Raw genomic sequence first — 27,906 nt, 5'->3', positions numbered from 1 at the left:
AACCTGAGGATTACCTGCATTTTTTGTGTCTGTTTTCAGCCTTTACTTCCTCTCAAAAGACATGCACGCATATTTATTTCAACAGAATTTTTAATTAGTCCAGATTGGTTTCTAGCTGGCGAGGCAGATGATACGGACCCACTGTGCACTTTTCACCCAGAGGGAGACTGGAAGTTTGTTCTGCTTGCAAATGTGGCGCTTGGAAACTGAGGCATTCGCTCCATTTCCAACCATCCCATTTGCAAGCAGACAAATCTTACAGTATCCTTCCAGGCAAAAAGTGTTTGAGCGCCCCATAGGAGCCCAAACACTTTTCACCCAGAGGGCCTCAGTTTCCAACTGCTCCATTTGCAAACAGACAAAGGTTCCAGTCTCCCTTTGGGCAAAAAGTGTTTGGGTGCTTATGGGGTGCTTGGGGCAGCTTCCCCCCCCCACTGCCTTGCCTCATGGCAGTGGCACGGTGTGGCGAGCTATGCGGTCACAGAAGTGGGCCAGCAGCCACACGGGCTCATGCTAGATGGGGCTGTCAATGCCGCCACTACGAGGTGAGAAAAAAAAATGACATCCCTGAAAGTAAGACCTACTGCCTCTTTTGGAGGCTAAAAAAAATATAAGACCGGGTCTTATTTTCGGGAAAACATGGTGCATTTTTTAAAATTATACTCTGATTATGGTATCAAATAAGTAATTTTCTATGAAATAGATAAAACTGGATGAACAAATAACAGGTTAAGTTTGGCATCTGTTTCCTTCATAAGGTGTAAAAATATATATCATGAGGAGGCAGATCATAATTAGGCTATCTAAACAGCCTGCACTCTTTTCAGAGGCCCCAGTGTCATAACAGGAAACTCACTCAATCTCCATGTTCAAAAGCTCCACCAAAGCATTAAATGTCCCAACTTCAAGCAGAAGAAAAATGTTGTATCGCATCCAAAACTGAACCTCAGCTTCTGAACTACACTCATCAAATGTGCCTGAAATAAAAATATGATTCATTTCACAAAAGATTGCCCTTGTTAGATCACACTGAAAAGTAGAGAAAGTACAACATTCAAATAATAAAATAAATGTAAAATATCAACACAGAAGTTATGGTATCAATTTTCCAAAAGTATGTGGAATCCCAGCCATTTCAAGCCATTTCTAGGACCAAAGTGGAAATTGGTTATAGAATTAGGTAATAAAATATGAGGGTTGAGAAGTTTTCATTATACTGACTCCCCACGGACAATATACAGATGAACCTATGTTGAGATTAAAGCAAGATAATCATTTAGGTTAATTATTATGTAACTAACTAGAAATCACAGAGTTTTGCATTAAAAAATTGAAGCGTCTTTTTGCACCCAAAGTTGAGGCACAAAGATCAGTTTTCATTACTTTAGGCTTATGACTGTATTTCTAGAATCCAGTTCTAAAGTCTGTGAATAAAAATGAAATTGGTCCAGTAATTCTGTTATTATGCTGAATGGAAGTATAAATTCTTCTATATTTAGGGTAAATACCAATAAATAAGTTTTGCTGATTTTTGTTAGCATTTCTTTATTATTGAAAGGAAATATTGGTATGAAAAAATCTTCTAAAATATCACAATTAGTAGGTATTTAAGACTAAGCAGTTTCTCTGAAAGATACAAGCATACCTTGTGCAACATAGAGGATGGCTCGAGCTACCCTGAGCCGTTTCTCCCGAGCTGTGACCTCAAGGCCATCAAGAAGTCTCATAGCATGAGTATGATGTTGTTTAGTGTCCAGTTCTGTCCACTTTTTATCCAACACTAGAAATACAAGGTATTTGAAATTACAACATAGCTTTGACTCCTTTCTTCAAAAAAGTAACTATTTGCAGCAATAAAAAATATAATGTTGTGCAATAGCCTTTAAAAAGTGGTTGTAATCTTATGCGCTTTCAGCTATTTCCTCCAAGATCTCAAAAGCTTATGTAACATTAATGAAATGTTACAACATTTTACTTATGTTACAAAATTCTGTGACCTTACAAAATTCTGGCCAACTGTAATTAATAAAATTAGATTTTTATTTTAATTTTGGACAGCTTCAGACTTTATTTTATGGTATTACAAGATCTTATGTTGCTAAACCTTGGGCTAGACTATTTTTAGTGCTACTGACAAAATTTATAATGTGTAAACATGGCCAGAAGCTATGAAGCCAGGTCATTCAAGATTTGACCTGATCCAATTTTACATTATCAAACTAATGAATATGCCATTCATATTATTGCAAAGTTTTAACATCAAATCATAACAAAAAAGAAACCTCTATCCCACCCTAAACATTACAGATCACAAAAATCTGTAGTAGATGATAGTTCAGCTTCAGAAATGCCAAACCTTTTCACACATACACACAAATAACAATAAGCATTCCATGCTGGTACAGCCATTTTATTTATCTATTTATTTACTCACTGAATTTCCCCAAATTTTGGAGCTTGTTATGATTTATTTAAAACACAAATGTATTAAGATTTTGCTAAAATAAAGTGAAAGATTCATGAAAATGGAAAAAAACAACCATACTTGATACTAAAATAATCAACTTTCTGTTGTTTCATCCCATTTCAAATACAGTATATACAGACTAAGCCTACAGGACATTTCAAGGAGGAAAAAGTAATTAGTCTTACCATGCAGCCTAAAATCTTCCTCAAAGCATTTTCTATTGAGTTGGAATTCAGGACCTTCAGTATAACTGTACAGTTCTGCAAAGAGGGAACAAAAGCTCATTACTTTATAACACTAGACCAGGGGTCAGCAACCTTAAACAGTGAAAGAGCCACTCGGAACCGGTTCCCTCACAAAAGGATAAACTGGGAGCCGCAAAAAATGTGTGCGCATGCACCTACATGCGCACATGCGCAGAACAGGGTTTGACTGAAGAGTGGAGCCAAGGCAAGATATGCACCTACCCTGCATATTTGAATTGATTGGTTGAACTTTTTTAGTCCCACTTTTTTTTCGGGGGGACTGCACATGGCAGAAGACTGGGAGCCGCAGCAGACGGCTCCGGAGCCGCAGGTTGCAGACCTGTGCACTAGACCTTTATTTCAAATAGAAGGGACTCTTGGCAGTTCATTTTATACACGTCTATCCATTTTAAGAGTTTAGCATTGAAAGATAATTTGCCATCTTCAACTGATGTCAAAGTTTAGTTTTACCAAGCTTAATTAGGCTCAAGTAGGGTGCATCATCCCAGACAACTCTGTTCCAACACCCGACAAGCAAGCAGGAAAAGAAGATGGTAATCCACCACAGGTAACACAAAGATTATTTGAAAACAGATTTTAATAATAATAAGTTGGAAGCGACCTTGGAGGTCATTTAGTCCAACCCCCCGCTCAGGCAGGAAACCCTATACCATTTCAGACAAATGGCTGTCCAGTCTCTTCTTAAAAACTTCCAGTGTTGGAGAATTCACCACTTCTGGAGCCAGGTTGTTCCACTGGTTAATTGTTCTAACTGTCAGGAAGATTCTCCTTAGTTCTAAGTTGCTTCTCTCCTTGATTAGTTTCCATCCGTTGCTTCTTGTCCTGCCTTCAGGTTCTTTGGAGAATAGTTTGACTCCCTCTTCTTTGTGGCAGCCCCTGAGATATTGGAACACTGCTATCATGTCACCCCTCGCCCTTCTCTTAGTTAAACTACACATACCCAATTCCAGCAACCGTTCCCTATATGTTTTAGCCTCCAGTCCCCCAATCATCTTTGTTGCTCTTCTCTGTACCCTTTCTAGAGTCTCAACATCTTTTTTACATCGTGGTGACCAAAACTGGATGCAGTATTCCAGGTGTGGCCTTACCAAAGCATTGTAAAGTGGTATTAGTACTTCACGTGATCGTGATTCTATCCCTCTGTTAATGCAGCCTAGCACTGTGTTGGCTTTTTTTAAACAAGGTCTTCACATGTTGGTTAACAGCCAAACTTTAATAACAGTTTAAATATTCAGATCTAATTCTTAACTGTGTACTGATTATATTTCCCTTTTATGAAAGTACTATAAAATAAGGCTAGATTCAAAATAGTATGATAGAAATCTTTTCTTTTACTAAGAAGACAATCTTAATGAAGTTATGGGGATTCCCCAAACAGCATGGGGTTAAAGAGGAACCGTTCAGATGATCTCCCACCAGCAATTCACAGGATATCACAGAATATTGACAAACTGACCACTATTTAGAAAGTTGACTAATACTGAGAAGCAGAAATATTTAGTAGTGGTGATTAAGAGCCTTTGCTGAAGTTGAAAAACAAAGAAGAGAAGGGACTTGACAGTTTGTACAACCTAAATCACACAGGTAGTCCTTGACTTACAATCACAAAGAAGCCCAGAATTAGGTTGTGGCTACTACAGTTAAAGGTCAAGGCACCAGACTCAGTATTACAACTGGTTTTACAACAATCGTAAAGTGATTGATCTTTAAGTGAATTACATAGTTGTTAAAGGAATTATGCAAATCCAGCATATTCAATGGGCTTTTGCTGGAAAATGACAAAAATAATTGTGCAGATCACATCATGTGACCATGGGATGCTGCAATCAGTCATAAATGCGAGCAGATTACTAAGTGCCCAAAGTGTGATTATGTGACCATGGGGATTGCAGCAGGTTGTAAGAAACCTTTTTTAAAGTCTGTCATAACTTTGGTGATGATTAAGCAACCAGTTGTAAGTTGAGGATTACCTATACGAAAGAAATGACAAATGAAAACTTTCATGTGAATGATATTTCTTCACCAAAACTTTATAAAACAGTCCTCATAAAAAAATTATGCAAAATTAACTAGTAACATGAAACTGGCAGTGGAAATTAATAGTCTACATTGCATTTCAGGTTCAAAGGAGTGGACAGCACATTCCTGCTGCACCTGTCAGTCACTCTGAGCTGCACCGTGATTCAGGAAATAATGCTTGGTTTACTCAGTTGCTGACAGCTGCTTACAAGCATGCCTAACCTTGTTCACTTTGAATCTGAAGCCTATTGAGCACTACAAATTGTAACTGCTTTAACTTTTGTGTTATACAGATATAAGCAAAGGAGCTCAAGCAATTCCTGCTTTACCTGAGAGCTCAGCGGTCCACTTGTCGGCATCTGCATATTCAAACTCAAAATCGGGTGATTCTGAATAGCCCTGGAAGAAGAAGCTTAACTAAATTGTTTTCCACAAAAAAAAATTAAAGTAAACTAAACCTTCCCCATATAGTTTCACTGTTACCATGCTAACTCATATGTACACAAGGAGTACTTTCACTAGGAGTGGAGCACAGCTCAAAACCAAAAACCTCCAGTCTTTATTTTTTACTCTCCCCCAAGGCGATTTGCTACTTTGCTCAGTCACTTATGCCCCATTTAGGCTTGCCAGAACAAACATCCTCTGCAGGCTCTACGGTGCTACTCTATCCTCAAAACCAAACCCACTAATTTTAATAGGCTATTTCCAGATGAAGACTTTCATTCTTCACCCTCCCTCCCCTTGTAAACTACTTACACCCAGAGACTGAGGGGAGAGCTATTTTTTCATTGTATTTCCCCCCCCTTTTTATTGTGCTGTTACGCATCTTGATACATTGTCATTTCAGTACAATATTATTTACGATAGAACTACAAATTCTTGACATTCTGTTATTTAGACCAGCGTTTCCCAACCTTAGGAACTTGAAGATGCGTGGACTTCAACTCCCAGAATTCCCCAGCCAGCTATGCTGGGAAACGCTGATTTAGACAATTAGGATAGAGCTTTTTTTTTTTCCTTTAAGGAAGAGAGCTCTGTAGTGTATTGAAGCAGGTCAGACCGACAAACCAAACTCTAGTGCGGTGTTTCCCAATCTTGGCATTCTGGGAATTGGAAGTCCGCTCATCTTAAAGTTGCCCGGCTTGGGGAACCCTGTTCTAGGGGGGCTACCTGGTCAAGCCTTTAGTCCAGGGGTCTTCAAACTTGGCCCTTTTATGACTTGTGGACTTCAACTCCCAGAATTCCTCAGCCAGCATGCCTGGCTGAGGAACTCTGGGAGTTGAAGTCCACAAGTCATAAAAGGGCCAAGTTTGAAGACCCCTGCTTTAGTCTGAGCGAAGAAGGGACAAAACTTGTGCGGAGGCTGAGGAGGCTGAGGGGCCTTTGAAAGAGAGGCGGAGAACTGATGATAAAAACCCCACGCCCGCCAGCAGAACGAGGACTCTCAAAGCGATCCTGTTCGCCCTTCGCAACCCCTTAAGAGACTCAGAGGCCACCGCCAAATCAAATCACTCCGGCGGCGGGGAGGGTAGCTACCGTCTCCCTGGCATCATCCCCAAGAGGCGGGTGGGCAAGTCCGTGCCGCCTCCCCTCCCCGCCCGCCCGCTCCGCCTAACCTCCGAGTCTTTACGTTGGTTACGATTAGGCTCCCGGCCCTTCCCTCCTGCCGGCGGCGGGGGTGTCGTCGTGGTGAGTCCAAGTCCTCCGCTCCGTTGTTTGTTATTGACAATGAGCAAGCCCGGACCGCCGCCGCCACCGCCGCCGCCCGGCTCCATCACGACGGGCCGGCAGCTCTCGCGTCAAGTGAGAGGCGCGGCGCGGGAATCTCAGAGGAAACGTCACCATCTTGAGCGCGGCGGTTGAGGGGGCGGCTTTGTCAAGGTGCCATCTTGAGCGTTGCTGCAATCTGTTTTAAGGAACTGTAGTAGTGTAGGAGAGAACGCGGAACGAATGCGGAAGTCATCTTAGGTGCCTCGCGCCTAACGCCGAGCTAATAATAATCATAATAGTAAAGTTGGAAGGGACCTTGGAGGTCATCTAGTCCAACCCCCTGCTCAGGCAGGAAACCCTATACCAGGGGTCGGCAACCTCGGCTCTTTTATGACTCGTGACTTCAACTCCCAGAATTCCTGAGCCAGCTTTGCTGGCTCAGGAATTCTGGGAGTTGAAGTCCACGAGTCATAAAAGAGCCGAGGTTGCCGACCCCTGCCCTATACCATTTCAGGCAAATGGCTGTCCAGTCTCTTCTTAAAAACCTCCAGTGTTGGAGCATTCACCGCTTCTGGAGGCAGGTTGTTCCACTGATTAATTGTTCTAACTGTTCTAGCTGTTTAGACCTACCCTTCTGTGGTTCGCAGAGCCTTTTAAGTGACATTGTTGCGGGTATCCCGCATTAGCTTATGAATGTAGTCAACTAAATCTTTGGACCTGCCGTTGTTCTGCTGAAATGAAGTCGAATTACAAGCTCTGGGTTGCAAGAATCCGAATGACCGTTGGAAGTTAACCCTTGCAATCTCGTGGCCGTGTGGATTTTTGCAATCCAGGCAGACGTGCAGATTTACCTTAAAAAGTGGTAGTATGCAACAGAAATATAGTAAGGTTGGTTGGTCCATGTAGCCTTGTTAAAAAATTTTTTTTTACCGTTTATTGTATTACTTAAAATATCTTGTTATAATGACATTTGCCAGGGGAGCGAAGCCTTAGGTCCTGTATAAATTGGGACGGCCAATATCTGGAGTAAATAAAATCCAAGCCCTTTTTGCTGCTACCTAACGCTTATCTGGGTTTAATACAGGAGCCCTATTAAAATATAACAAGCCGAACACAAATGGTTTTCTAAGTAGGTGAGTATTCAGTGTGAACGTGGTATTTGAAATTGGGCTGATACACACCAAGAGAAATATTATACATATATTAGTAGAAAAAGTATTTTCTGATTAAATGTAAAAATGTAAGCCTTAACGGAGCTCAAAATTTTGTGCCTTTTATTTTATTGATTGATTGATTGATTGATTGATGGGATTTATATCCCGCCCTATCTCCCGAAGGACTCAGGGCGGCTAACAACAAAACATATAATAAGTACAGAAATCAAGATAAAAATAAAATTGAAATCATCTGTGCAATAAATTAAAATTAAAGAATTAAAAAATAAATTAAAAATTCTAAATATAAATTAATTAAAATGCCTGTCAGTCCAGGTCAGCCTGGTGGAACAGGAGTGTTTTGAGGCCATCCGAAGCTCAGGGGGGAGCTGATTCCACAGGGCTGGCGCTCCCACAGAGAAGGCCCTCCCCCTGGGGGTCGCCAGCCGACATTGCCTAGCTGACGGTACCCTGAGGAGGCCTTCTCTGTGTGAGCGTACTGGACGATGGGAATTTGTTCCCGGCAGCAGATGGTGCTGCAAGTATCCCGGGCCTAAGCCATGTAGGGCTTTAAAGGTAAGTACCAGCACCTTAAATCTCACCCGGAGGGCAACTGGTAGCCAATGCAGCTCACGCAGGAGGGGTGTAATATGGGAGTATCGGAGTGCTCCCATCACAACCCGTGCAGCTGCATTCTGCACCAGCTGAAGCCTCCGGGTGGTCTTCAAGGGCATCCCCATGTAGAGAGCATTACAGTAATCAATACGGGAGGTGACGAGTGCGTGGGTGACTGTACGTAGGGCATCTCGGTCCAAAAGGGGCGCAATTGGTATATAAGACGAATCTGTGCAAATGCCCCCCTAGCCACGACTCCGTTTTGCAGCTATGAAGAGTTAATTCATCTGTTAACACCCAATTCAAAATTAAGTGATGAGATATTTTATTAACACTAAGCATTTATAATATTTCTAGGCAGATGGAAACTTACTGGAAGCCAAACTTTAGGTATACCAGATGATGTAAGTTTTTATTTATTCATGTGTGCTTCTTAAAAGGCTACATTATCAAATTTCAAGTTCCAAAAAATGGAGCAGTACCATAAAATATGGCTATACAGTGACCTGGATTTGAAAGTTGAAATGTGATTTGTGGGCATCTTTGGAAGAAGATACATTGACAGTTTTGGAATGTTGCCTGCCAAATCACATTTTGCTCTTCAAATCTATATTACTTCACCGTCCTGCTGAATAATCTGTTTGGCTTGCAGCAAATATAATTTGGGATAATATGGCTGATTTATCTCTTAAAATTTGTCTTCGCCACCAGCTTTGTCAATAAACTGGTATGTATTTTTTAGCTACCATGTGCTAGTCTCCAGTTCAAAATGTACACTGGAAAAATTCGCTTATAAAATGTACAAAGTGCTGCTGGCTGCTACAATATGACTACATCCTGGCTGTTTCCTTTGGATAGTTTAAGTTGTTTTTCAATCTGGACAAGTTCCAGATGCATTAATTTACAGTCCCAGAATTCTTTGCAATAAAATGCTGATTGGAGAAATCTGGGAGTTACAAGTTTTACACATCTGGAAATTGCTTACATACAGAAACACTATTCTGTGTGAACATATTACCACCACTGCTGTAATAGTATGTGTGTAGCATCAGACAAAGGGGTGGTAAATGAAAGCACCAGAGGTTGAATAAAGTCAGTATGCTGAAGGAATATTTAGAGAAATAGGACTGCAGTCAACTGAGATTTATTTACACTATAGTTACAAAAATATCGTGCATATCGGCATCTCGGGCTAACCATGTTATTCCACCTCTAACAATGGGGGGTGAGGTGTTACCCCCTGTTGATAGGGCTCGCAACTTGGGCGTCCTCCTGGATTCACGACTCAATTTTGAAGATCACATAGGAGCCGTGACCAGGGGGGCTTTTGCACAGGTTCGCCTGGTGCGCCAGTTGCATCCCTATCTGGACCGAGATGCCCTATGCAGTTACTCATGCGCTTGTGACCTCCCGTTTGGACTACTGTAACGCTCTCTACATGGGGCTGCCCTTGAAGACCACTCGGAGGCTTCAACTGGTGCAGAATGCGGCCGCGCGAGTTGTAATGGGGGTCTCCCGATACTCCCATGTAACACCTCTACTCCGCGAGCTGCATTGGCTTCCGGTTGCCCTCCAGGTGAAATTCAAGGTGCTGGTTATCACCTATAAAGCCCTACATGGCCTGGGTCCGGGGTATTTGAGGGAACACCTGCTGCCGGCATCAAATGCCCTTCGCCCAGTGCGCTCCCACAGGGAGGGCCTGCTCAGGGTCCCTCCGGTAAGAGATTGCCGGCGGGTGTTACCCAGGGATAGGGCCTTCTCAGTGGGGGCGCCTGCCCTCTGGAACCAGCTGCCAGTGGAGCTGAGGACTGCCCCCGACCTCCAATCATTCCGCCGGGGCCTGAAGACCTGGCTCTTTGAGCTCTCGGGCCCAGGCTGAGGAGAAATTTATTTTAATTGGGGTTTTTTTTTAACTGTACAGGGTTGGTTTAATCTTTTTTAAATTGGTTTTTAACTTTTGTATGGTTGATTTTTAACTCCCTGTAAACCGCCCTGAGTCCTCAGGGAAAGGGCGGTATAGAAATGCAATAAAATAAATAAATAAATAAAAATACTGCAATTTAAGGAAAATGTTTTTTGCAATTTTTGTGCTTCCTAATTCTTATGATGTTCACACAGTGGAATTAAAAATGGAGTTGAATACAAGTTACTTCTGCTCAGGTCATGCTTTCTTGTATAGGAGAAACCAACATTCCAAAACATCCACATATTACAATATGCATTATATTGGCTTGTGGAGTAGGAACAGCATTTAGAACATTATACTGAATTTTGAAGCAATACAAAACGTATACTTACTAGTATTTCTAATGTGGAGTCAGCCAGATAGTGGAGACACATGTTTACAATATATAGCAAAATCCCCAGTTTGAATTGGTACTGCCAGAATGCTAATCAAAACCAAGCCCATATGCTACCATAGATAAGCTATTGCTACACTGGCCAGAATCATCCTTGGTTTTATGGCTGCGGTTTTTAAACGTCCTAGTATCAAGCCCTACTTTATTCATGCTTTTTAAGATTTCCAAGTCATTTATATTTCTAATTGTTCTGTACCTCTCTTTTTTTTCCTATCAAAGGATTTCCAAAATGTTCATTTATAATTTTGATCTCCATATTCTTTTACGAATTCATGTACTTTTTTAGTCTTGCAAAAATTTAAAAAATCTTAACGTGTAACTCAAATACAAAGATCTAGATCTGACTTATTTATCAGTTTTTTGTACTACCCATCACTCTTGCATGCCTCTGAAGGCTTTTACAGGTCTTTACAGTTTAGAAACCAAAAGCCGGTTATTAAATTTTCTGGGCCCTAAAATCATTAGAGGCCTGGTGAAAGAACCACTTTTAAGAGTAGACCTGTAGTAACAGAATGTTTGCTTCACATGAATTTGTATGAGGCATTTTACTTTTCCCAGAACTTTCAGATCTTGTTGCATCCTTTAAAATCTGTTAGCCCCCATTTTCATTCTCTGTTCCTTTATTAAGATGAAGCAAATTTGTATGCTGTATCACATTTTCTGTATTGTTTATTTCTATAGTTTTTATAAGATAAACTATGTTAACAAATTTTAGAATTGAAAGCTAAAGAGTTGAAAGCTAGAGTGGGAAGTTGAAAAAAAAATACCGCAGAACTTCAGAAGTTAGCAGTGGGAACCACCTCTATACTGGTGCCAAGAAAACTCCATGTCTTTTTCCATGACATCATCAGGAGCTAAGTTCAAGTTAAGGACATTTCATTTTTATTTCTGCTCAGCCAGGTGGCAGCATCTAGCTAACCCAACTGATCTAGAAGATCTAAGCAGGTTAATACTTGGTTAATATTTGGATGGGAAGGCAAGATGAAATCTAGGGCTGGTAGGTTAAACTGAGAAGGTAAAATCTTAGGCCATGGCAAGCCGCTTCACTGATACGGCTGTTAAGTCATCAGCTCAATTGAAAGGCCACTTAAAAAAAAACATTAATGCAACAAACCTGGAAACTTCTCAACAATATCTCAACCTCTGCATAGGTGCTGGTTATCACCTATAAAGCCCTACATGGCCTGGGTCCGGGATATCTGAGGGAACACCTGCTGCCGGCATCAAATGCCCTTCGCCCAGTGCGCTCCCACAGGGAGGGTCTGCTCAGGGTCCCGCCGGTAAGAGACTGCCGGCGGGTGACACCCAGGGATAGGGCCTTCTCGGTGGGAGCGCCTGCCCTCTGGAACCAGCTGCCAGTGGAGCTGAGAACTGCCCCCGACCTTCGATCATTCCGCCGGGGCCTGAAGACCTGGCTCTTCGAGCTCTCGGGCCCAGACTGAGGAGGAATTTTTAATTTGGGGTTCTTTTTAACTGACTACAGGGTTAATTTAATATTTTTTAATTTGGTTCTTAATTTTTGTATTTTGGATTTTTAATTCCCTGTAAACCGCCCTGAGTCCTCAGGGAATAGGGCGGTATATAAATATAACTAAATAAATAAATAAATAAATAAATAAATATGGCAAACCTACCTTTTTATCTGAAAAAGCATGACCAGGGGATGATTCAAACCAATTTTAGGTTAAGCATGAATTTATATTCTTTGTTTTGAACAGCATACTTTTATAGAAGTGAATATTCAAGCAGTATCCAATCTATAAATCTATCTTAGATGAACTTTAATAATTTTCATTAGTTTAAGTTATTCTTTGGATCAAGTTATACACTATATAATAATAAAATAAATAAATAAATAAATAACAAAAAGAACCATGCTGATTAATGAGAATTAGCTTAGATTTACCGCATGTGTTTTCTAGATAGATTTAAGCACTGATATTTTCCCTTGATGTTTTATAGTTTCTGAGGCTAGCACAACACAAGTTATTTTCCCCCCACAAAATTTGTTAGGGGAGGAAAGGATAGGTATGCCTCAAGGCAGAAAAATACAGTATATCTTCCTCAATCCATACTTCTTTTACTCTGTTCAAAAAAGGATGAATAGGTTGCCAGTTATAAAGAGGTAACGGTAATATGGCATTACTTAAGCGGAAGGAAAGAGTACTGAAGTCAGAGATAGCTTTCTAATCATTTATTCAGACTTTGCGTAATGATTATTGCTCATTTGCAAGGATTATTAATATTGCATTCATTAAAAATCATTCATATACAAAATAAACCTATCCCCATCTGGACTAATGCTATAACATGCTCCCTCTGATTGAACTGAGGTGTTGCTAGGTATGAGAATTTATTTCATGGCTTATACAGAGATGGAGCCCTTAGCTAAGATATTTATCGACATTGCAACATAGAGGCAGAGAAATGGAATGAAAAAGTCCTCCTAAACCTCCGGAGGTCTTTCTGGAATACACTCTGCTGGATTTACCTAATTCAGTAAGAAGAAATTGTAAGAGTGCTGTGAAAAGTAAAAAATAAAATTCAACATATCATCCCAATGAAATATTTGGGGGGAAAAGTATGTTTGTTCAAGATGGGATTATTGTACAATCAAGAAAACAATGATTTGGCCTGGACATACTTAAAAGTCAGATTATGAAATGGAGGGGACTATGGACATCTCAAGGCAGAGTAAGCTTTTCTACAAAAAGTCAATTTCCAGCATTATTCTGCAAGGGTAGTAGATGTCACTATGTTACTGCCAAAAAGAAATGTTTATTTGGATACTTATTGAGAGAGTCGCTTAGAAATAGAGAGCAAGCATGATGAATGTTCAAATGTTTGGTATCTCAGGGTCCTCGTGCTTTACTCTCTTCAGTGAAGGACTCACTACCAAAAGGCCTTTATCATACAACAGTGGGGTAAAACCTATGAAGGAGCTAATAATATCTTCAATATTTACATCTAGTTTTCCACAAGATTACATAAAAAGGCGGGGGGTGGGGGGTGGGGTGAGAAAAACAAAGTTGGTCATTATGTTCACAAAATCTCTGGCTCACTGATGCTATCCCTTGATACTTCAGCAGATCAGACCCCAGCAATTGGCTTGAATCACTTATCTTTCACTTAACATTTGCTTTTCCTAATCCTGAAGCTCCTTTCCCTCTATTTCATGGCACTGTAATATGAAATCTGGGTTGTACTATAATCTCACAGGAGATACCAGTGCATCATATTAACTGGACAGAATATACTAACTACTAGGATAAAAAAAATAAACCAGCAGAGCACTTGAAATAGTAGTGCCAATGGGAAGGGATCCACCTGCACTGTTCATTTGGTACAAATAGAGCCTGAAAATGGAGAGAAGTGCTTTACACAATGAGTAACTCTCTCTAGGATCTTAAAACCTACCATGAATGATCATTCAAATGTTTCCTGTGCTATGTGAATGAAGGAATGGAAAATGTAAGATGACATCTCAATTCAAGAAGGCTGATCTGATTGGTGGTGGTCCCAAAATTCTGCTAAGTATTAACTAAAATAGTCGCTAGTTTTTCAAACCAGAAGCAAATTATTTTAAACCACAGCCTTTAAGAATATGATATGGGTACATCTTGATTTAAAGCAGCATAAAATAAGATAATTGAAAATTGAAATGCTAGACAATGGATAGCCGTATCCATTTCAATTCAGTTTAGCACCCTAGCAACTTAAAAGGAGAAGTTAAAACTGCCTACATTTAGTATAACCAGGCATGCAGTTATACTTGAAGTAGGAAAAAAAATATCTTAATTGATCATAAATAATAGGTGATATTGTCCTACTGAAATCAAAAGGACATTTTTTCCACATAAAGAATGAAGAGTAGGCATTTGTGGAATATACACCTATAGCCCAACTGGCCACAAGGTGTCAAGTCTGTTCCCATGGAGGAGAAGGAACACTGATGTAGCAGCTAATAAATAGGGGCTCATTAAGGCAATTTAGAATTTGCAATTAATTTTCACACAGAAAAAATAGTACTCTTAATATTCTGCAGTTTTGCCAGCTACAACTAAGGTGCTCTGAAATTTTTAAATTAAAAAATAAAATCACATGAAAAGAATGCCCCACATAACCAATGGAAATCATCTCCCCAGTACCAGAGGAAGAGAATTAAAACCACATTACTTCTGTGGTGGTGTAGCAAGGAATCCCAAATTGTTTGCAGGGTCGATACTGAGACAGGGAAATATTAAAAAGAATTGGACAGGATTATATAATCACATGAATAAAACAAAAGTCTTCCAAAGTGACACACAAAAAGTTATTTAAAAATATTTCTGCTAAAGCTCTTGTGTATGTTATGTGGTCTGGTTCTTCAGCATTATGGTCCATCAGTACCTACAGCAAAAAAAACAGGGAAAAAGAAAGTTAAGCAAGGTGCAAATGTAATCTTTCTTTGTTTAATGCAAAAAAATAGCACTATAGATAATTAAGTCTATTTGTTTTACATTTTATCTATGTTTAAATAAAATACAGCCTTTTCTTTCAGCATTTATAACCACATTATCAGGCTGGGAATGATAAAAAAGCCAACAATAGCTTATCACTAAGAAATGATAACACTCTTCTATTCATTCTGTTGTAATAAAGTACAGCTATTAAGTCTCTCATTTTATCTCATGGAGATCTTACCTATAATAGTTTGGTTTGAAGGGCCCATTCTTATTGAGTCCCAAATATTTTGCTTGATCATCTGTTAGTTCTGTCAGATGAGCGTCAAATGATGGCAGATGCAAGCTGGCAACATATTCATCTAGGAAGACAGATAGCTATTAGTTTAAGCTTTTTTAAAAAGCAAAATTGTTTATTCCACCTCACAGCTTTTAAGAAGCTAATCTGGAAAATAGTCCCTCCAACATTAGTCTCTAGATGAGGCCCTCTGCAAGGTCTAGCAGAGCCATTATTACAGATTGCATAAACACTGAGGCAGAAGGATAATACACTGAGTATTTTCTTGATTTTTGCTCCCTTGACATTCTAATATGGATCTTTTTATTCTTTCACATTTTGATTTTGAAATGGACATTATAATTTAAGAGGTAAAAAGATCTTGACATTCTAAACTCAATATTGAATAAAAAATATTTTTTAATTCTAGAAAAGCATAGTAGTTGCTGCTTCTTTGTATTTTTCAAATTGAAGATGTTTCATTAGTGTACTAATCAGCTTCATTAGTGCCCCATGAAAACATTAATGCAATTTCCTCAGATTTTATGCAATTTCCTTTTTTCAAATTTCTTATTTTAGTGCTGGCAATGCTTTTAAACACATCCTATTATCTGATAGTTTTAACTGCATGCCAAGTTTATGGAGATTTTCAGTCATCCAGGTCATAGTTATCCCAAAGGTACTTTTTCATGAGGCAAATGGACTTTCACTTCTCATCCAAGACGCTTCCTCTGCTTTGATTGGATGGTGGGGAATGGAAAGATTTATACTTCTTGCAGACAGCTGGTCATTTGCATTATTTCTGAGTCATTGAGGCCACCTGGAGGCTATCTGTGTCATCACGATTGCTACTACTCAGGTGACCCTGACAACACAGGTGCCTCAATGACCTCTAAAAGAATGCAAATGACCAGCTGTTTGCAAGGAGTATAAATCTTTCGATTCCCCACCATAGAGTCAGAGCTGAAGAAGCTTCCTGCATGAGAAGTGAAACGTTTTCAAAGAAAAACAAGAAAGTCTAATTGCTTCATGAAAAGGCACCTTTGGGATGTCAAGTTTATATTAAATTCAAAATGTAAATAATAAAATAAAATGCACTAGATAAAAAGTAATTAAATTATTTCAATAAAAAAGCTATTTATAAAAACATGAGAATTAAAGTGGCTTAAGACTCAGTGGTCTAATATGAAATGAATAGATAATACAAATCAAAAGTATACCAAACTACAGATAGATAGATAAATAGACAGACAGATATGGCTTACATTTCAAGGGGTCTTTAAATACAATTCAATAATCAATGAATTGCAACTAAGAAGTCAATGATTATTTACTTACCCATCTTCTTAGGCAACAGATATACATCTTGTTTGTATCTTCCCTCAGGGGCATTGTAAAGCTCAATCAAAGCCAGAGCCTATTAAGATCAGAGAGATGCTGAAATTAACAGTAACTGCAGAGTTTATATTTAGGCTCTGATATGCCCAATGATAAAAACATTTAATTACAAATAGTAAACATGCATTAAATGCTGCACTGTGGGACTCCTAGCATTTATGGATAACTGAAGAAAGTGCTAAAGTACTATTATATATCATCAAACAGATAGAATATATTTTTATTGTAGACATAATACAATCTAAATGAAAGGGAAGTGATCAATATCTCTATATTTTGGGCAAAATGGAAAAGCAGCAATTTGGGGGAAAATGAGAACATGTTATTAAGTTAACTGTAGTAAACTGAGATGTGTAACTGAAGCTATTTTACATGTATAGTTTTTACACAAATCAAATATGTTTTCAAAGGCATAAGTACCAAAACAATGGACAATCAGCTGCCTTTAAAGATGACAAAGCATTGGAATAAGATAGTAGCTTTACTATATTACCTAAGGATTCATTATGCAGGGATGAGGTTTCACATCTCAAGGAACTTAAACTTTTCTTATAATAAAACACCCGATACACATGTGGGCAGGGATGGGAAAATTCAGAAAGAAATATATGACATTTAATAAATAAATAAAAAGAAAGCTGGACACTTTTCAAATAAGTAATGGGTGGGGTTTCAACAACCAGCAAATTCTGCTTCCTGCAGTTACTCACTTGCTTTTCAGACGCAAGTCACCTTACTTATTTTTCATGCTTTCATTGTAACTAAACATTTGTATCCAAAGCCTGAATTGTAGGAAATTTATTCTTGGGTGACTGCTGCAGAATGTATAGGTTTCATATGTATGCTAATACAGATCATCTATATTATGTACAGATTTCTTCGATTTTCTTTCTTCACGATACATTGCAAATGCAGAATAAGGCAGAGTCTTAAAAATACTAAAAATACATCTGAGTTAAGTATTGGCAACTGAATACCTGAGTGGTAGCCGTAATGGACAGGACAAAAGTAGGAACAGTTGAACAGCTTAGATTGAGAAGTCGCCCCTATGTTAAAAAAACAAACAAAATACCTCTGAGATAACTGCAAAGGGTAAACATGGATTAGAGCCATTAAAACGGAGGACAATACTTCGTTCATATCCACGTTGATCTTGTTGGCTTTGCATTTCTGCATAACCGAAATACCCGGAATTGTACAGAAAAAAACAGCTTTTTGTTTCAGTTCCATAATTGTTTGCCAGAACCATTTATGTGTAATGATTTATAGCTAGATACCACACCATGCTATTTTTCCACTATCTTGGATCTTGAGAAGCAGTTTTAAGACATACCTGAATCTTTCTACACATACCTCAGCTAGTAAAACAACTCGCTTGCCATCAGGCCAGATTACATGATCCACCTGAGAACGTACCCGCTCCCATGTAAGTTCTGGAGTACGAAGACTAGCCTGAGAAAGGAAACATTCAGAGAGGTTCATCTACAATACTTCATTGGGAGAAGAGAAAAGAGAAACCAAGGATTATAAATACTCACCACATCAATTTCAGTGTTGGAATGTCCCATGTTGCATACAATGCAACTATTCTTCATTCGATCCAAATGTTCTCTTGTCACCACATTCTTATTCCCTACGTTGAAAAAAGGCATCTAAAGCAAGCTGTTGATTTACTTTAGCTATCCTATTTTTCCTTGCATGTCCCTAAATTTTTAATTCTAATCTTACATATAGAACAAAACAGCAAGTTATATAATCAACAACACTTTCTTTGAAGATTCTTACATTATTTTAACATTGAGCTTTGAGGAGGGAAGTCTAATCTTTAACCATCCAAAAATAGCAAATCAGAATTTTAAAATTTCACTGCTGGGAAATAATGTGAACTTAAAACAGGGACATTACTTGTCCTTCTCAGAATGCTTTACCTGTGCAGGTTATGACTACATCCATCTGTCGAATTACTTCATTGAGTTTCACTACTCGAAATCCATCCATGCTACCACACAGAAATGAAAAAAATAAAGGAACACTGGTCAAAACACTGCAAAACAATAGGATGAACAATCTGTCCATCTAACCAACTTTTCAAAATTGAATAAATTAAAAACATTGTCAATATTGCAGCATAACTGAATATATCTATCCTTAAATAGTTGCTTAGATCACTAACTAACTTATTTCACGCATGCATGCTAGTCGTTTCCAACTCTAGGGGCCGGTGCTCATCTCTGTTTCAAAGCCGAAGAGCCAGCACTTGTCCGAGGATGTCTCCGTGGTCATGTGGCCAGCATGACTAGACGCCAAAGGCGCATGGAACGCTGTTACCTTCCCACCATAATGATCACTATTTTTCTATTTGCATTTTTATGTGCTTTCGAACTGCTAGGTTGGCAGAAGCTGGGACAAGTAACAGGCGCTCACTCTGTTACACGGCACTTGGGATTTGACCTGCCAAACTGCCGACCTTCTGATCGACAAGCTCAGCGTCCTAACCCACTGAGCCACCATGTCCCTGTTTCATAAGTAAGTTGATATATATATGTAGATCTAGAGTCTCGGGTTTCTTCCCGCGTTCCTTTCATCTTCAGAAAGTTGTGGCGACGTTTCGACGAAATCCCATCCGTCATCATCAGGCCGGAGTGTTCCTCCTGCTGCTTCCAGGAGCAATGCGTGGTCTGGCTGTTCCTTTCCTTCCATATATATATATATGTGTGTGTGTGTGTGTGTGTGTGTGTGTGTGTGTATATATATATATATATATATATATATATATATATATATATATATATATATATATATATATATATATATATCCCCTTCATGGATTACTGCCTTGTCGTGGCGAAGGGGCTTGCGTAATTCAATGAAGCTATGAGCTATGCCGTGCAGGGCCACCCAAGACGGACAGGTCATAGCAGAGAGTTCTGACAAAACGTGATCCACTGGAGAAGGAAATGGCAAACCACTCCAGTATCTTTGCCATGAAAACCCTATGGACAGTACCAAAAGGCAAAACGATATGACGCTGGAAGATGAGCCCCTCAGGTCGGAAGGCGTCCAATATGCTACTGGGGAAGAGCAGAGGGCTAGTACTAGTAGCGCCAGAAAGAATGAAGCGACTGGGCCAAAGCCGAAAGGACGCTCAGCTGTGGATATGTCTGGTGGTGAAAGGAAAGTCCGATGCTGTAAAGATTTTTTCTCCATAGGAACCTGGAATGTAAGATCCATGAATCAAGGCAAGCTGGACGTGGTCAAACAAGAGATGACAAGACTGAACATCGACATCTTAGGTATCAGCGAACTAAAATGGACAGGAATGGGTGAATTTAATTCAGATGACCATCAGGTATACTACTGCGGGCAAGAATCCCTCAGAAGAAATGGAGTAGCCTTCATAGTCAATAAAAGAGTAGGAAAAGCAATACTGGGATACAATCCTCAAAATGACAGAATGATCTCAGTTCGAATCCAAGGCAAACCATTCAATATCACAGTAGTCCAAGTCTATGCCCCAACCACCGGTGCTGAAGAGGATGAAATTGACCGGTTCTATGAAGCCCTACAGCACCTTATAGAACTAACACCCAGAAATGATGTCCTTATCATCATGGGGGATTGGAATGCTAAAGTAGGAAGCCAAAAGATAACTGGAATAACAGGCAAGTTTGGCCTTGGAGTACAAAATGAAGCAGGGCACAGGCTGATAGAATTTTGTCAAGAGAATACGATGGTCATAGCAAACACTCTTTTCCAACAACCCAAGAGACGGCTCTACACATGGACATCACCAGACGGTCAACACAGAAATCAGATTGACTATATGCTCTGCAGCCAAAGATGGAGAAGCTCTATACAGTCAGTAAAAACAAGACCAGGAGCTGACTGTGGCTCAGACCATGAGCTTCTTGTTGCAAAGTTTAGGCTTAAACTGAAGAAAGTAGGGAAAAGCACCAGGCCAGTCAGGTATGAATTAAATCATATCCCCGTTGAATATACAGTAGAGGTGACAAATAGATTTAAGGAATTAGATCTGATAGACAGGGTGCCTGAAGAACTATGGACAGAGGTTCGCAACATTGTACAAGAGGTAGCAACTAAAACCATCCCAAAGAAAAAGAAATGCAAGAAAGCAAAATGGCTGTCTGAGGAAGCTTTGCAAATAGCTGAGGAAAGGAGGGAAGCAAAAGGCAAGGGAGAAAAAGAAAGATACGCCCAATTGAATGCAGAATTCCAGAGAATAGCTAGAAGAGATAAGAATGCCTTCTTAAATGAACAGTGCAAAGAAATAGAAGAAAACAATAGAATAGGGAGGACCAGAGATCTTTTCAAGAAAATTGGAGAAATGAAGGGAACGTTCAATGCAAAAATGGGCATGATAAAGGACCAAAATGGCAGGGACCTAACAGAGGCAGAAGAGATTAAGAAGAGATGGCAAAATTACACAGAAGAACTATACAAGAATGAGCTTAACGTCCCTGATAATCACAATGAGGTGGTCACTGACCTCGAGCCAGACATCCTAGAATGTGAAGTGAAGTGGGCCTTAGAAAAGCTGAGCAACAACAAAGCTAGTGGAGGTGACAGTATTCCAGCTGAGCTATTCAAAATCTTAAAAGACGATGCAGTAAAAATACTACACTCAATTTGCCAGCAAATTTGGAAAACTCAACAGTGGCCACAGGATTGGAAAAGATCAGTTTACATTCCAATTCCAAAGAAAGGCAGTGCCAAAGAATGTTCAAACTATCGCACCATTGCACTCATTTCTCATGCTAGTAAAGTTATGCTTAAAATCCTACAAGCTAGACTCCAGCAGTATGTGGATTGAGAACTACCAGAAGTACAGGCAGGATTTCGAAGAGGCAGAGGAACTAGAGATCAAATTGCCAACATACGCTGGATCATGGAGAAAGCTAGGGAGTTCCAGAAAAACATCTACTTCTGCTTCATTGACTATGCTAAAGCCTTTGATTGTGTGGATCATAACAAACTGTGGCAAGTTCTTAAAGAGATGGGAGTACCAGAACATCTTATTTGTCTCTTGAGAAACCTATATGCGGGCCAAGAAGCAACAGTGAGAACTGGACACGGAACCACTGATTGGTTCCAAATTGGGAAAGGTGTCCGGCAAGGCTGTATACTGTCGCCTTGCCTATTTAACTTATATGCAGAGCACATCATGAGAAAGGCAGGGCTAGAGGAGTCAAAAATTGGAATTAAGATTGCTGGAAGAAATATCAACAACCTAAGATATGCAGATGATACCACTCTAATGGCAGAAAGTGAAGAGGAACTGAAGAGTCTCTTGTTGCGAGTGAAGAAGGAGAGTGCAAAAGTTGGGTTGAAACTAAACATTAAGAAAACCAAGATCATGGCATCCGGCCCTCTCAATTCCTGGCAAATAGATGGGGAAGAAATGGAGGTAGTGACAGATTTTATTTTCCTGGGCTCCAAGATCACTGCAGATGGGGACTGTAGTCAAGAAATTAAAAGACGCTTGCTCCTGGGGAGGAAAGCCATGGCAAATCTAGACAGCACACTAAAAAGCAGAGACATCACCCTGTCAACAAAAGTGCGTATAGTCAAGGCTATGGTCTTCCCAGTTGCAATGTATGGCAGTGAAAGTTGGACCATAAGAAAGGCTGAGCGCCAAAAAATTGAGGCCTTTGAACTCTGGTGCTGGAGAAGACTCCTGCGAGTCCCTTGGACTGCAAGGCGATCAAACCGGTCAGTCCTAGAGGAGATCAACCCTGACTGCTCTTTAGAAGGCCAGATCCTGAAGCTAAAACTCAAATACTTTGGCCACCTAATGAGGAGAAAGGACTCACTGGAGAAGAGCCTAATGCTGGGAAAGATTGAGGGCAATAGAAGAAGGGGACGACAGAGAATGAGGTGGCTGGATGGAGTCACTGAAGCAGTAGGCGTGAGCTTAAATGGACTCCAGAAGATGGTAGAGGACAGGAAAGCCTGGAGGAACATTGTCCATAGGGTCGCGATGGGTCGGACACGACTTCGCAACTAACAACAACAATACACACACACACACACACACACACACACACACACACACACACACAGCCCTATTCCCAAAGGACTCAGGGCGGTTTACAAGGCAAAATTTAAAAACAATCCAATATAAAATTAAAATAAATTAAAATAAATTAAATTAAGTCTAGCCACAAAAATTAAATCACAATTTAGAAACATTAAACCCCTCAGTCCAGACCAGATAGTTCAAAGAGCCAGGTTTTTAGGTCCCGGCGAAATGAACGAAGGTCGGGGGCAGTCCGGAGTTCCGTTGGCAGTTGATTCCATAGGGCAGGCGCACCCACAGAGAACGCCCTCCCCCTGTGGATCGCCCGTCGGCAATCCTTGACTGGTGGTACCCTGAGGAGGCCCTCCCTGTGGGAGCGCACAGGACGATGGGAAATTTATACTGGCAGCAGGTGCTCCCTTAGATAATCCAGGCCCATGCCATTTAGGGCTTTATAGGTCATCACCAGCACCTTGAATCTCACCCGGAGGGCAACTGGAAGCCAATGCAGCTCGCGGCGAAGAGGTGTTACATGGGAGTATCGGGAGACTCCCATTACAACTCGTGCGGCTGTATTCTGCACCAGTTGAAGCCTCCGAGTGGTCCTCAGGGGCAGCCCCATGTAGAGAGCATTGCAGTAGTCTAGCCGGGAGGTCACGAGCGCATGGGTGACTGTGCGTAGGGCATCTCGGTCCAGATAGGGCCGTAACTGGCGCACCAGGCGAACCTGGGCAAAAGCTCCCTTGGCCACGGCTCCTATATGATCTTCCAAACTGAGCCGTGAATCCAGGAGGACACGCAAGTTGTGGGCCCTATCAACGGGGGGGGGGGGAACACCTCACCCCCCATAGTTAAGGATGGAAAAGATTGGTTAGTCTGAGATGCCGGTATACACAGCCACTCAGTCTTGGCAGGATTGAGACGAAGCCTGTTTCTCCCCATCCAAACCCGGACCGCTTCCAGGCAACGGGACATCACGTCGAGGGCATCACTGGGTTGGTTCGGGGTGGAAAGAAACCACGAATGAGCTCACCCAGCGGCTTCATATAGATGTTGAACAAGAGGGGAGAGAGAACCGACCCCTGAGGAACTCCACAAACGAGAGGCCTCAGGGCGGACCTCTGCCCTTCCGTCAACACCGACTGAGCGGTCCAGGAGGTAGGAGGAGAACCACTGTAAAACAGTGCCCCCCACTCCCAACCCCCTGAGACGCTGCAGTAGGATACCATGGTCGATGGTATCAAAAGCCGCTGAGAGGTCTAATAGGACTAGGACAGAGGAACAACCCCTGTCCCGAGCCCGGCAGAGATCATTCACCAGCGCGACCAATGCCGTCTCCGTGCTGTACCCGGTCCTGAAGCCCGATTGGTATGGGTCCAGATAATCAGTTTCCTCCAGGAACAGAGGGAGCTGAAGTGCCACCACACTCTCAACCACCTTCGCAAGAAAGCGAAGGTTGGAGACTGGATGATAGTTGTTCAAAATAGCTGGGTCTAGGGCAGGCTTCTTGAGGAGGGGCCTCACCACCGCCTCCTTCAAGGCGGCAGGGAAGGTACCCTCCCTCAAGGAAGCAGTTATTACTGCCTGGAACCAGCCTCGTGTCTCCTCCCGGGTTGCATATACCAGCCAGGAGGGGCACGGGTCCAATAAATATGTGGCGGAACTCAGTCTCCTCATGATCCTGTCCACCTCATCTGGGGTCACAGGATCAAATTCACCCAGGTAACATTCTCTAGACCGCTCGATTCCTCCCCGTCAGTCTCTGCCCAGTCAGAATCCAAACTGGCTCGAATCTGAGCGATTTTGTCCGTCAGATGATAGCTAAACTCCTCGGCTCGCCCCTGCAAGGGCTCCTCCTTCACCTCCTGATTAAGGAGGGAGCGAGTCACCCTAAACTAAATAAGAACTAGGTGTGTTCTAATTAATACTGTCAAAGAATCCAAACCAATTTGTATTGCTATGTTTTAAAGAGCAAAAGATGACAAATATTCATGAGGCACACAGAATGCCCAACGGTGAATTACTTCCAATTCTCAGTGACCAGTGCAATTTTCCTTTTTACAATTTGGTAATCCATTTCATAGATTTCATTGACTGACATTGTCTGAAACAGTAGCAATAGAATAAATAAACCAAAGTAGCCCAGAACAGCTAATATCAGATTAAGACTGATACTACTTGATTGCTTTTGTGTACACTAGATATGCAACACTCAAACACTGTTCACATAAAACAGTATTTTGCCAGCTATGAAAAAAGAGCAAATAAAGTATATGACATTCCTAAAAGCATAGTATGTAAGTCGGGTACATTACATTCTATTAAAAAATAACTGCAGAAAAGCTAAATAGCCACACCTGTTAAATAGTTATTGTACCACGAAGTACCTTTCTGGTAACTGGAAGCTGGATCCAACAAAAAGGATAACCCGCCTCCACTAGCTGGAAAGTAGGGCCTAACACTTCTTCCTATTCTGTGGAAGAAACCCCCTCCCTCCACTGGCACGCCTGGACTTCAAATGAGCACATTTCTACTTCTATTTCATGAAATATTTCACAGTACTAAGCCTTGCCACTGGCAGAGAATACATGGGAAATAGAAGAACAATGTAAAACCATTAACAAAAGCACAGCAGTACAATGTGTATTTTGAACCTGGATGTTTGGATTTTCTCTAACTTTATTCACCTCCAGTACAGTGGGACTGTTGAGTCCATCTTTTCTGATAGCTAGAAAAATATTTCATGATAAAGCCTAACTATTTTTCTTAGTTACCCAAGATGAAGTTCAGTAAAGGACATGTTACCTAGCACTACACCCAGCATAAGTCAGTATAATTGTTATAACCATTTTTGTAACACTGGATACCCCAAAGCTGCATCTGTACAGATGGACTTATTTATTTTATAATATATAAGAAAGGTGGTTAATTATTCCTCGACTGCCTCCCTATAAAATGTCTAGTACTGTTGTTAAAGCTGTTGATGTAACTGCCTCTTATCAAGTCAACTGTAGTGCTGGAAGGGCGCTTCTACTTCTTGCTGGCTGGATATGCTAAATCTTCTAAATCTAAATACATCTTCTAACCCAGACATGTCAAACCCACGACATCACGTGACATCGCACAAAGTATCGGAACTTTTCCCCCATTGCTGGCAATGAGGTAGGCGTGGTTTGACACCCCTGCTCTAACCAATCTGCAAATAGTGGATCATGTACTATAATTCCTCTTCCTTGATCTTCTCTTTCAAAGGAGACAAATTACCAGCCATTCATAGACTTTATTATAAAAATAATTTAATTTAATTTAATTTAATAATATTTGTATACCGCCCTTCTCCCTGAGGACTCAGGGCGGTTCACAGGGCAGAATAAAATACTAAATACAAACATTAAAAAGAGATTAAATGATTGCCCAAGTTAAAACAATTGGAATAGAATTCTAAAACACCAAGTTAAAATTAAGACACCAAAAATAAAAAACCCCACCAATCCCCATCAGGCTAGGCCGGCTTGAACAAACAGAAACGTCTTGAGATCGCGACGAAAGGAGCGAAGATCGGGCGCCATCCGGAGCTCTACCGGTAGCTGATTCCACAGCTCCGGGGCACCCACAGAGAAGGATCTCCCCCTGGGGGCCACCAATCGACATTCTCTGATCGGTGGCACCCTGAGGAGGCCCTCTCTGTGGGAACGCACAGGGCGCAGGGAGCTTGATGCCGGCAGCAGATGTTCCCTAAGGTACTCCGGCCCCATGCCATGGAGGGCTTTAAACACCGTTACCAGTACCTTGAATCTCACCCGGAAGACAACTGGCAACCAATGCAGCTCACGGAGCAGAGGTGTAACGTGGGAGTATCGGGAGACTCCCAACACAACTCTCGCGGCTGCATTCTGTACCAGTTGGAGCTTCCGGGTGGTCCTCAAGGGCAGCCCCATGTAGAGAGCGTTGCAGTAGTCCAGACGAGAGGACACGAGCGCATGAGTGACCGTGCACAAATCATCCCGGCTAAGATAGGGCCGCAACTGGCGCACCAGGCGAACCTGGGCGAAGGCCCCCCTAGTCACAGCTCCTATATGGTCTTCCAAGGTGAGCCGTGAATCTAGGAGGACTCCTAAGTTGCGAGCCCTATCTACGGGGGGTAATAGTTCACCCCCCATAGCCAGAGGTGGAATGTCCGAATAAACCCGGGATGAAGGTATGCAAAGCCACTCAGTCTTGTCGGGGTTGAGTTGAAGTCTGTTCCTCCCCATCCAGACCCGAACCGCCTCCAGGCAACGGAACATCACGTTGAGGGCATCACTGGGGTGGTTTGGGGTCGAAAGGAAAAGTTGGGTATCATCAGCATACTGATGATACCCAACTCCAAAGCCACGAATGATCTCACCCAGCGGTTTCATGTAGATGTTGAACAGGAGAGGCGAGAGGACCGACCCCTGAGGAACTCCACAAATGAGAGACCTCGCGGTCGACCTCTGCCCCCCTGCCAACACCGACTGCGAACGTCCCTGGAGATAGGAGAACCACTGTAAGACTGTGCCTCCCACTCCCAATCCCCTGAGACGCCGCAGCAAGATACCATGGTCGATGGTATCGAAAGCCGCCGAGAGGTCTAATAGGACTAGAACAGAGGAATATCCCCTGTCCCGAGCCCTCCAGAGATCATTCACCAGCGCGACCAATGCCGTCTCCGTGCTGTGCCCGGGCCTGAAACCCGATTGGTACGGGTCCAGATAATCCGCTTCATCCAGGACCAGAGGGAGCTGATGCGCCACCACACTCTCAACAACCTTCGCAAGAAAGCGAAGGTTGGAGACAGGACGAAAGTTGTTCAATACAGCTGGGTCCAAGGCAGGCTTCTTGAGGAGAGGCCTCACCACCGCCTCTTTCAAGACGGCGGGGAAGCTACCCTCACTCAGAGAAGCCGATATAACTGCTTGGAACCAGCTGCGTGTCCTCTCCCGGGCTGCATAGACCAGCCAGGAAGGGCACGGGTCCAATAAACATGTGGTGGTGCTCAGCCTCCCCATGATCCTGTCCACTTCCTCCGGAGTCACAGAATCAAACTCCTCCCAGGTGATATCGACAAAACCGCCCGTGTCCTGATCGTCAGACTCTGCCCAGTCAGAGTCCAGACCGGTCCGAATCCGAGCGATTTTGT

General features: G+C 41.6%; 2 protein-coding genes across 4 annotated transcripts in view; both read right to left on the bottom strand.

Annotated features, from left to right (window-relative positions):
• Positions 1 to 6,526, bottom strand: part of STRIP1 (striatin interacting protein 1) — a 28,876-nt gene extending 22,350 nt beyond the window's left edge. For both annotated transcript variants that reach the window (XM_083358659.1, XM_083358660.1), the window contains exons 1-5: positions 6,369 to 6,526; positions 5,082 to 5,151; positions 2,653 to 2,727; positions 1,646 to 1,780; positions 857 to 977 (exon numbers count right to left, since the gene is read on the bottom strand). In XM_083358659.1, the coding sequence (XP_083214785.1) occupies positions 857 to 977; positions 1,646 to 1,727 (203 nt within the window). In that variant the 5' untranslated portion in view covers positions 1,728 to 1,780; positions 2,653 to 2,727; positions 5,082 to 5,151; positions 6,369 to 6,526. The remainder of the gene's footprint in view (positions 1 to 856; positions 978 to 1,645; positions 1,781 to 2,652; positions 2,728 to 5,081; positions 5,152 to 6,368) is intronic.
• Positions 6,527 to 12,770: 6,244 nt separating this feature from the next.
• AHCYL1 (adenosylhomocysteinase like 1) overlaps positions 12,771 to 27,906 on the bottom strand; it is a gene marked incomplete at its 3' end in the record, with an annotated part of 57,809 nt that continues 42,673 nt past the window's right edge. Inside the window, exons 11-17 of one of the 2 annotated variants that reach the window (XM_083357821.1) lie at positions 18,637 to 18,707; positions 18,247 to 18,341; positions 18,062 to 18,160; positions 17,686 to 17,754; positions 16,649 to 16,727; positions 15,275 to 15,395; positions 12,771 to 14,980 (exon numbers count right to left, since the gene is read on the bottom strand). In XM_083357821.1, coding sequence (XP_083213947.1) covers positions 14,974 to 14,980; positions 15,275 to 15,395; positions 16,649 to 16,727; positions 17,686 to 17,754; positions 18,062 to 18,160; positions 18,247 to 18,341; positions 18,637 to 18,707 — 541 coding nt within the window. Of the gene's footprint in view, positions 14,981 to 15,270; positions 15,396 to 16,648; positions 16,728 to 17,685; positions 17,755 to 18,061; positions 18,161 to 18,246; positions 18,342 to 18,636; positions 18,708 to 27,906 lie in introns of those variants that run through there. The other variant, XM_083357822.1, reaches the window with a different exon arrangement.

Source organism: Vipera ursinii, assembly GCF_947247035.1.
Source record: "Vipera ursinii genome assembly, chromosome: 3".
NCBI classification, from domain to species: domain Eukaryota; kingdom Metazoa; phylum Chordata; class Lepidosauria; order Squamata; family Viperidae; genus Vipera; species Vipera ursinii.
Note: the sequence above shows the minus strand (reverse complement) of the source record. Positions and strands in the feature narration are given on the sequence as shown.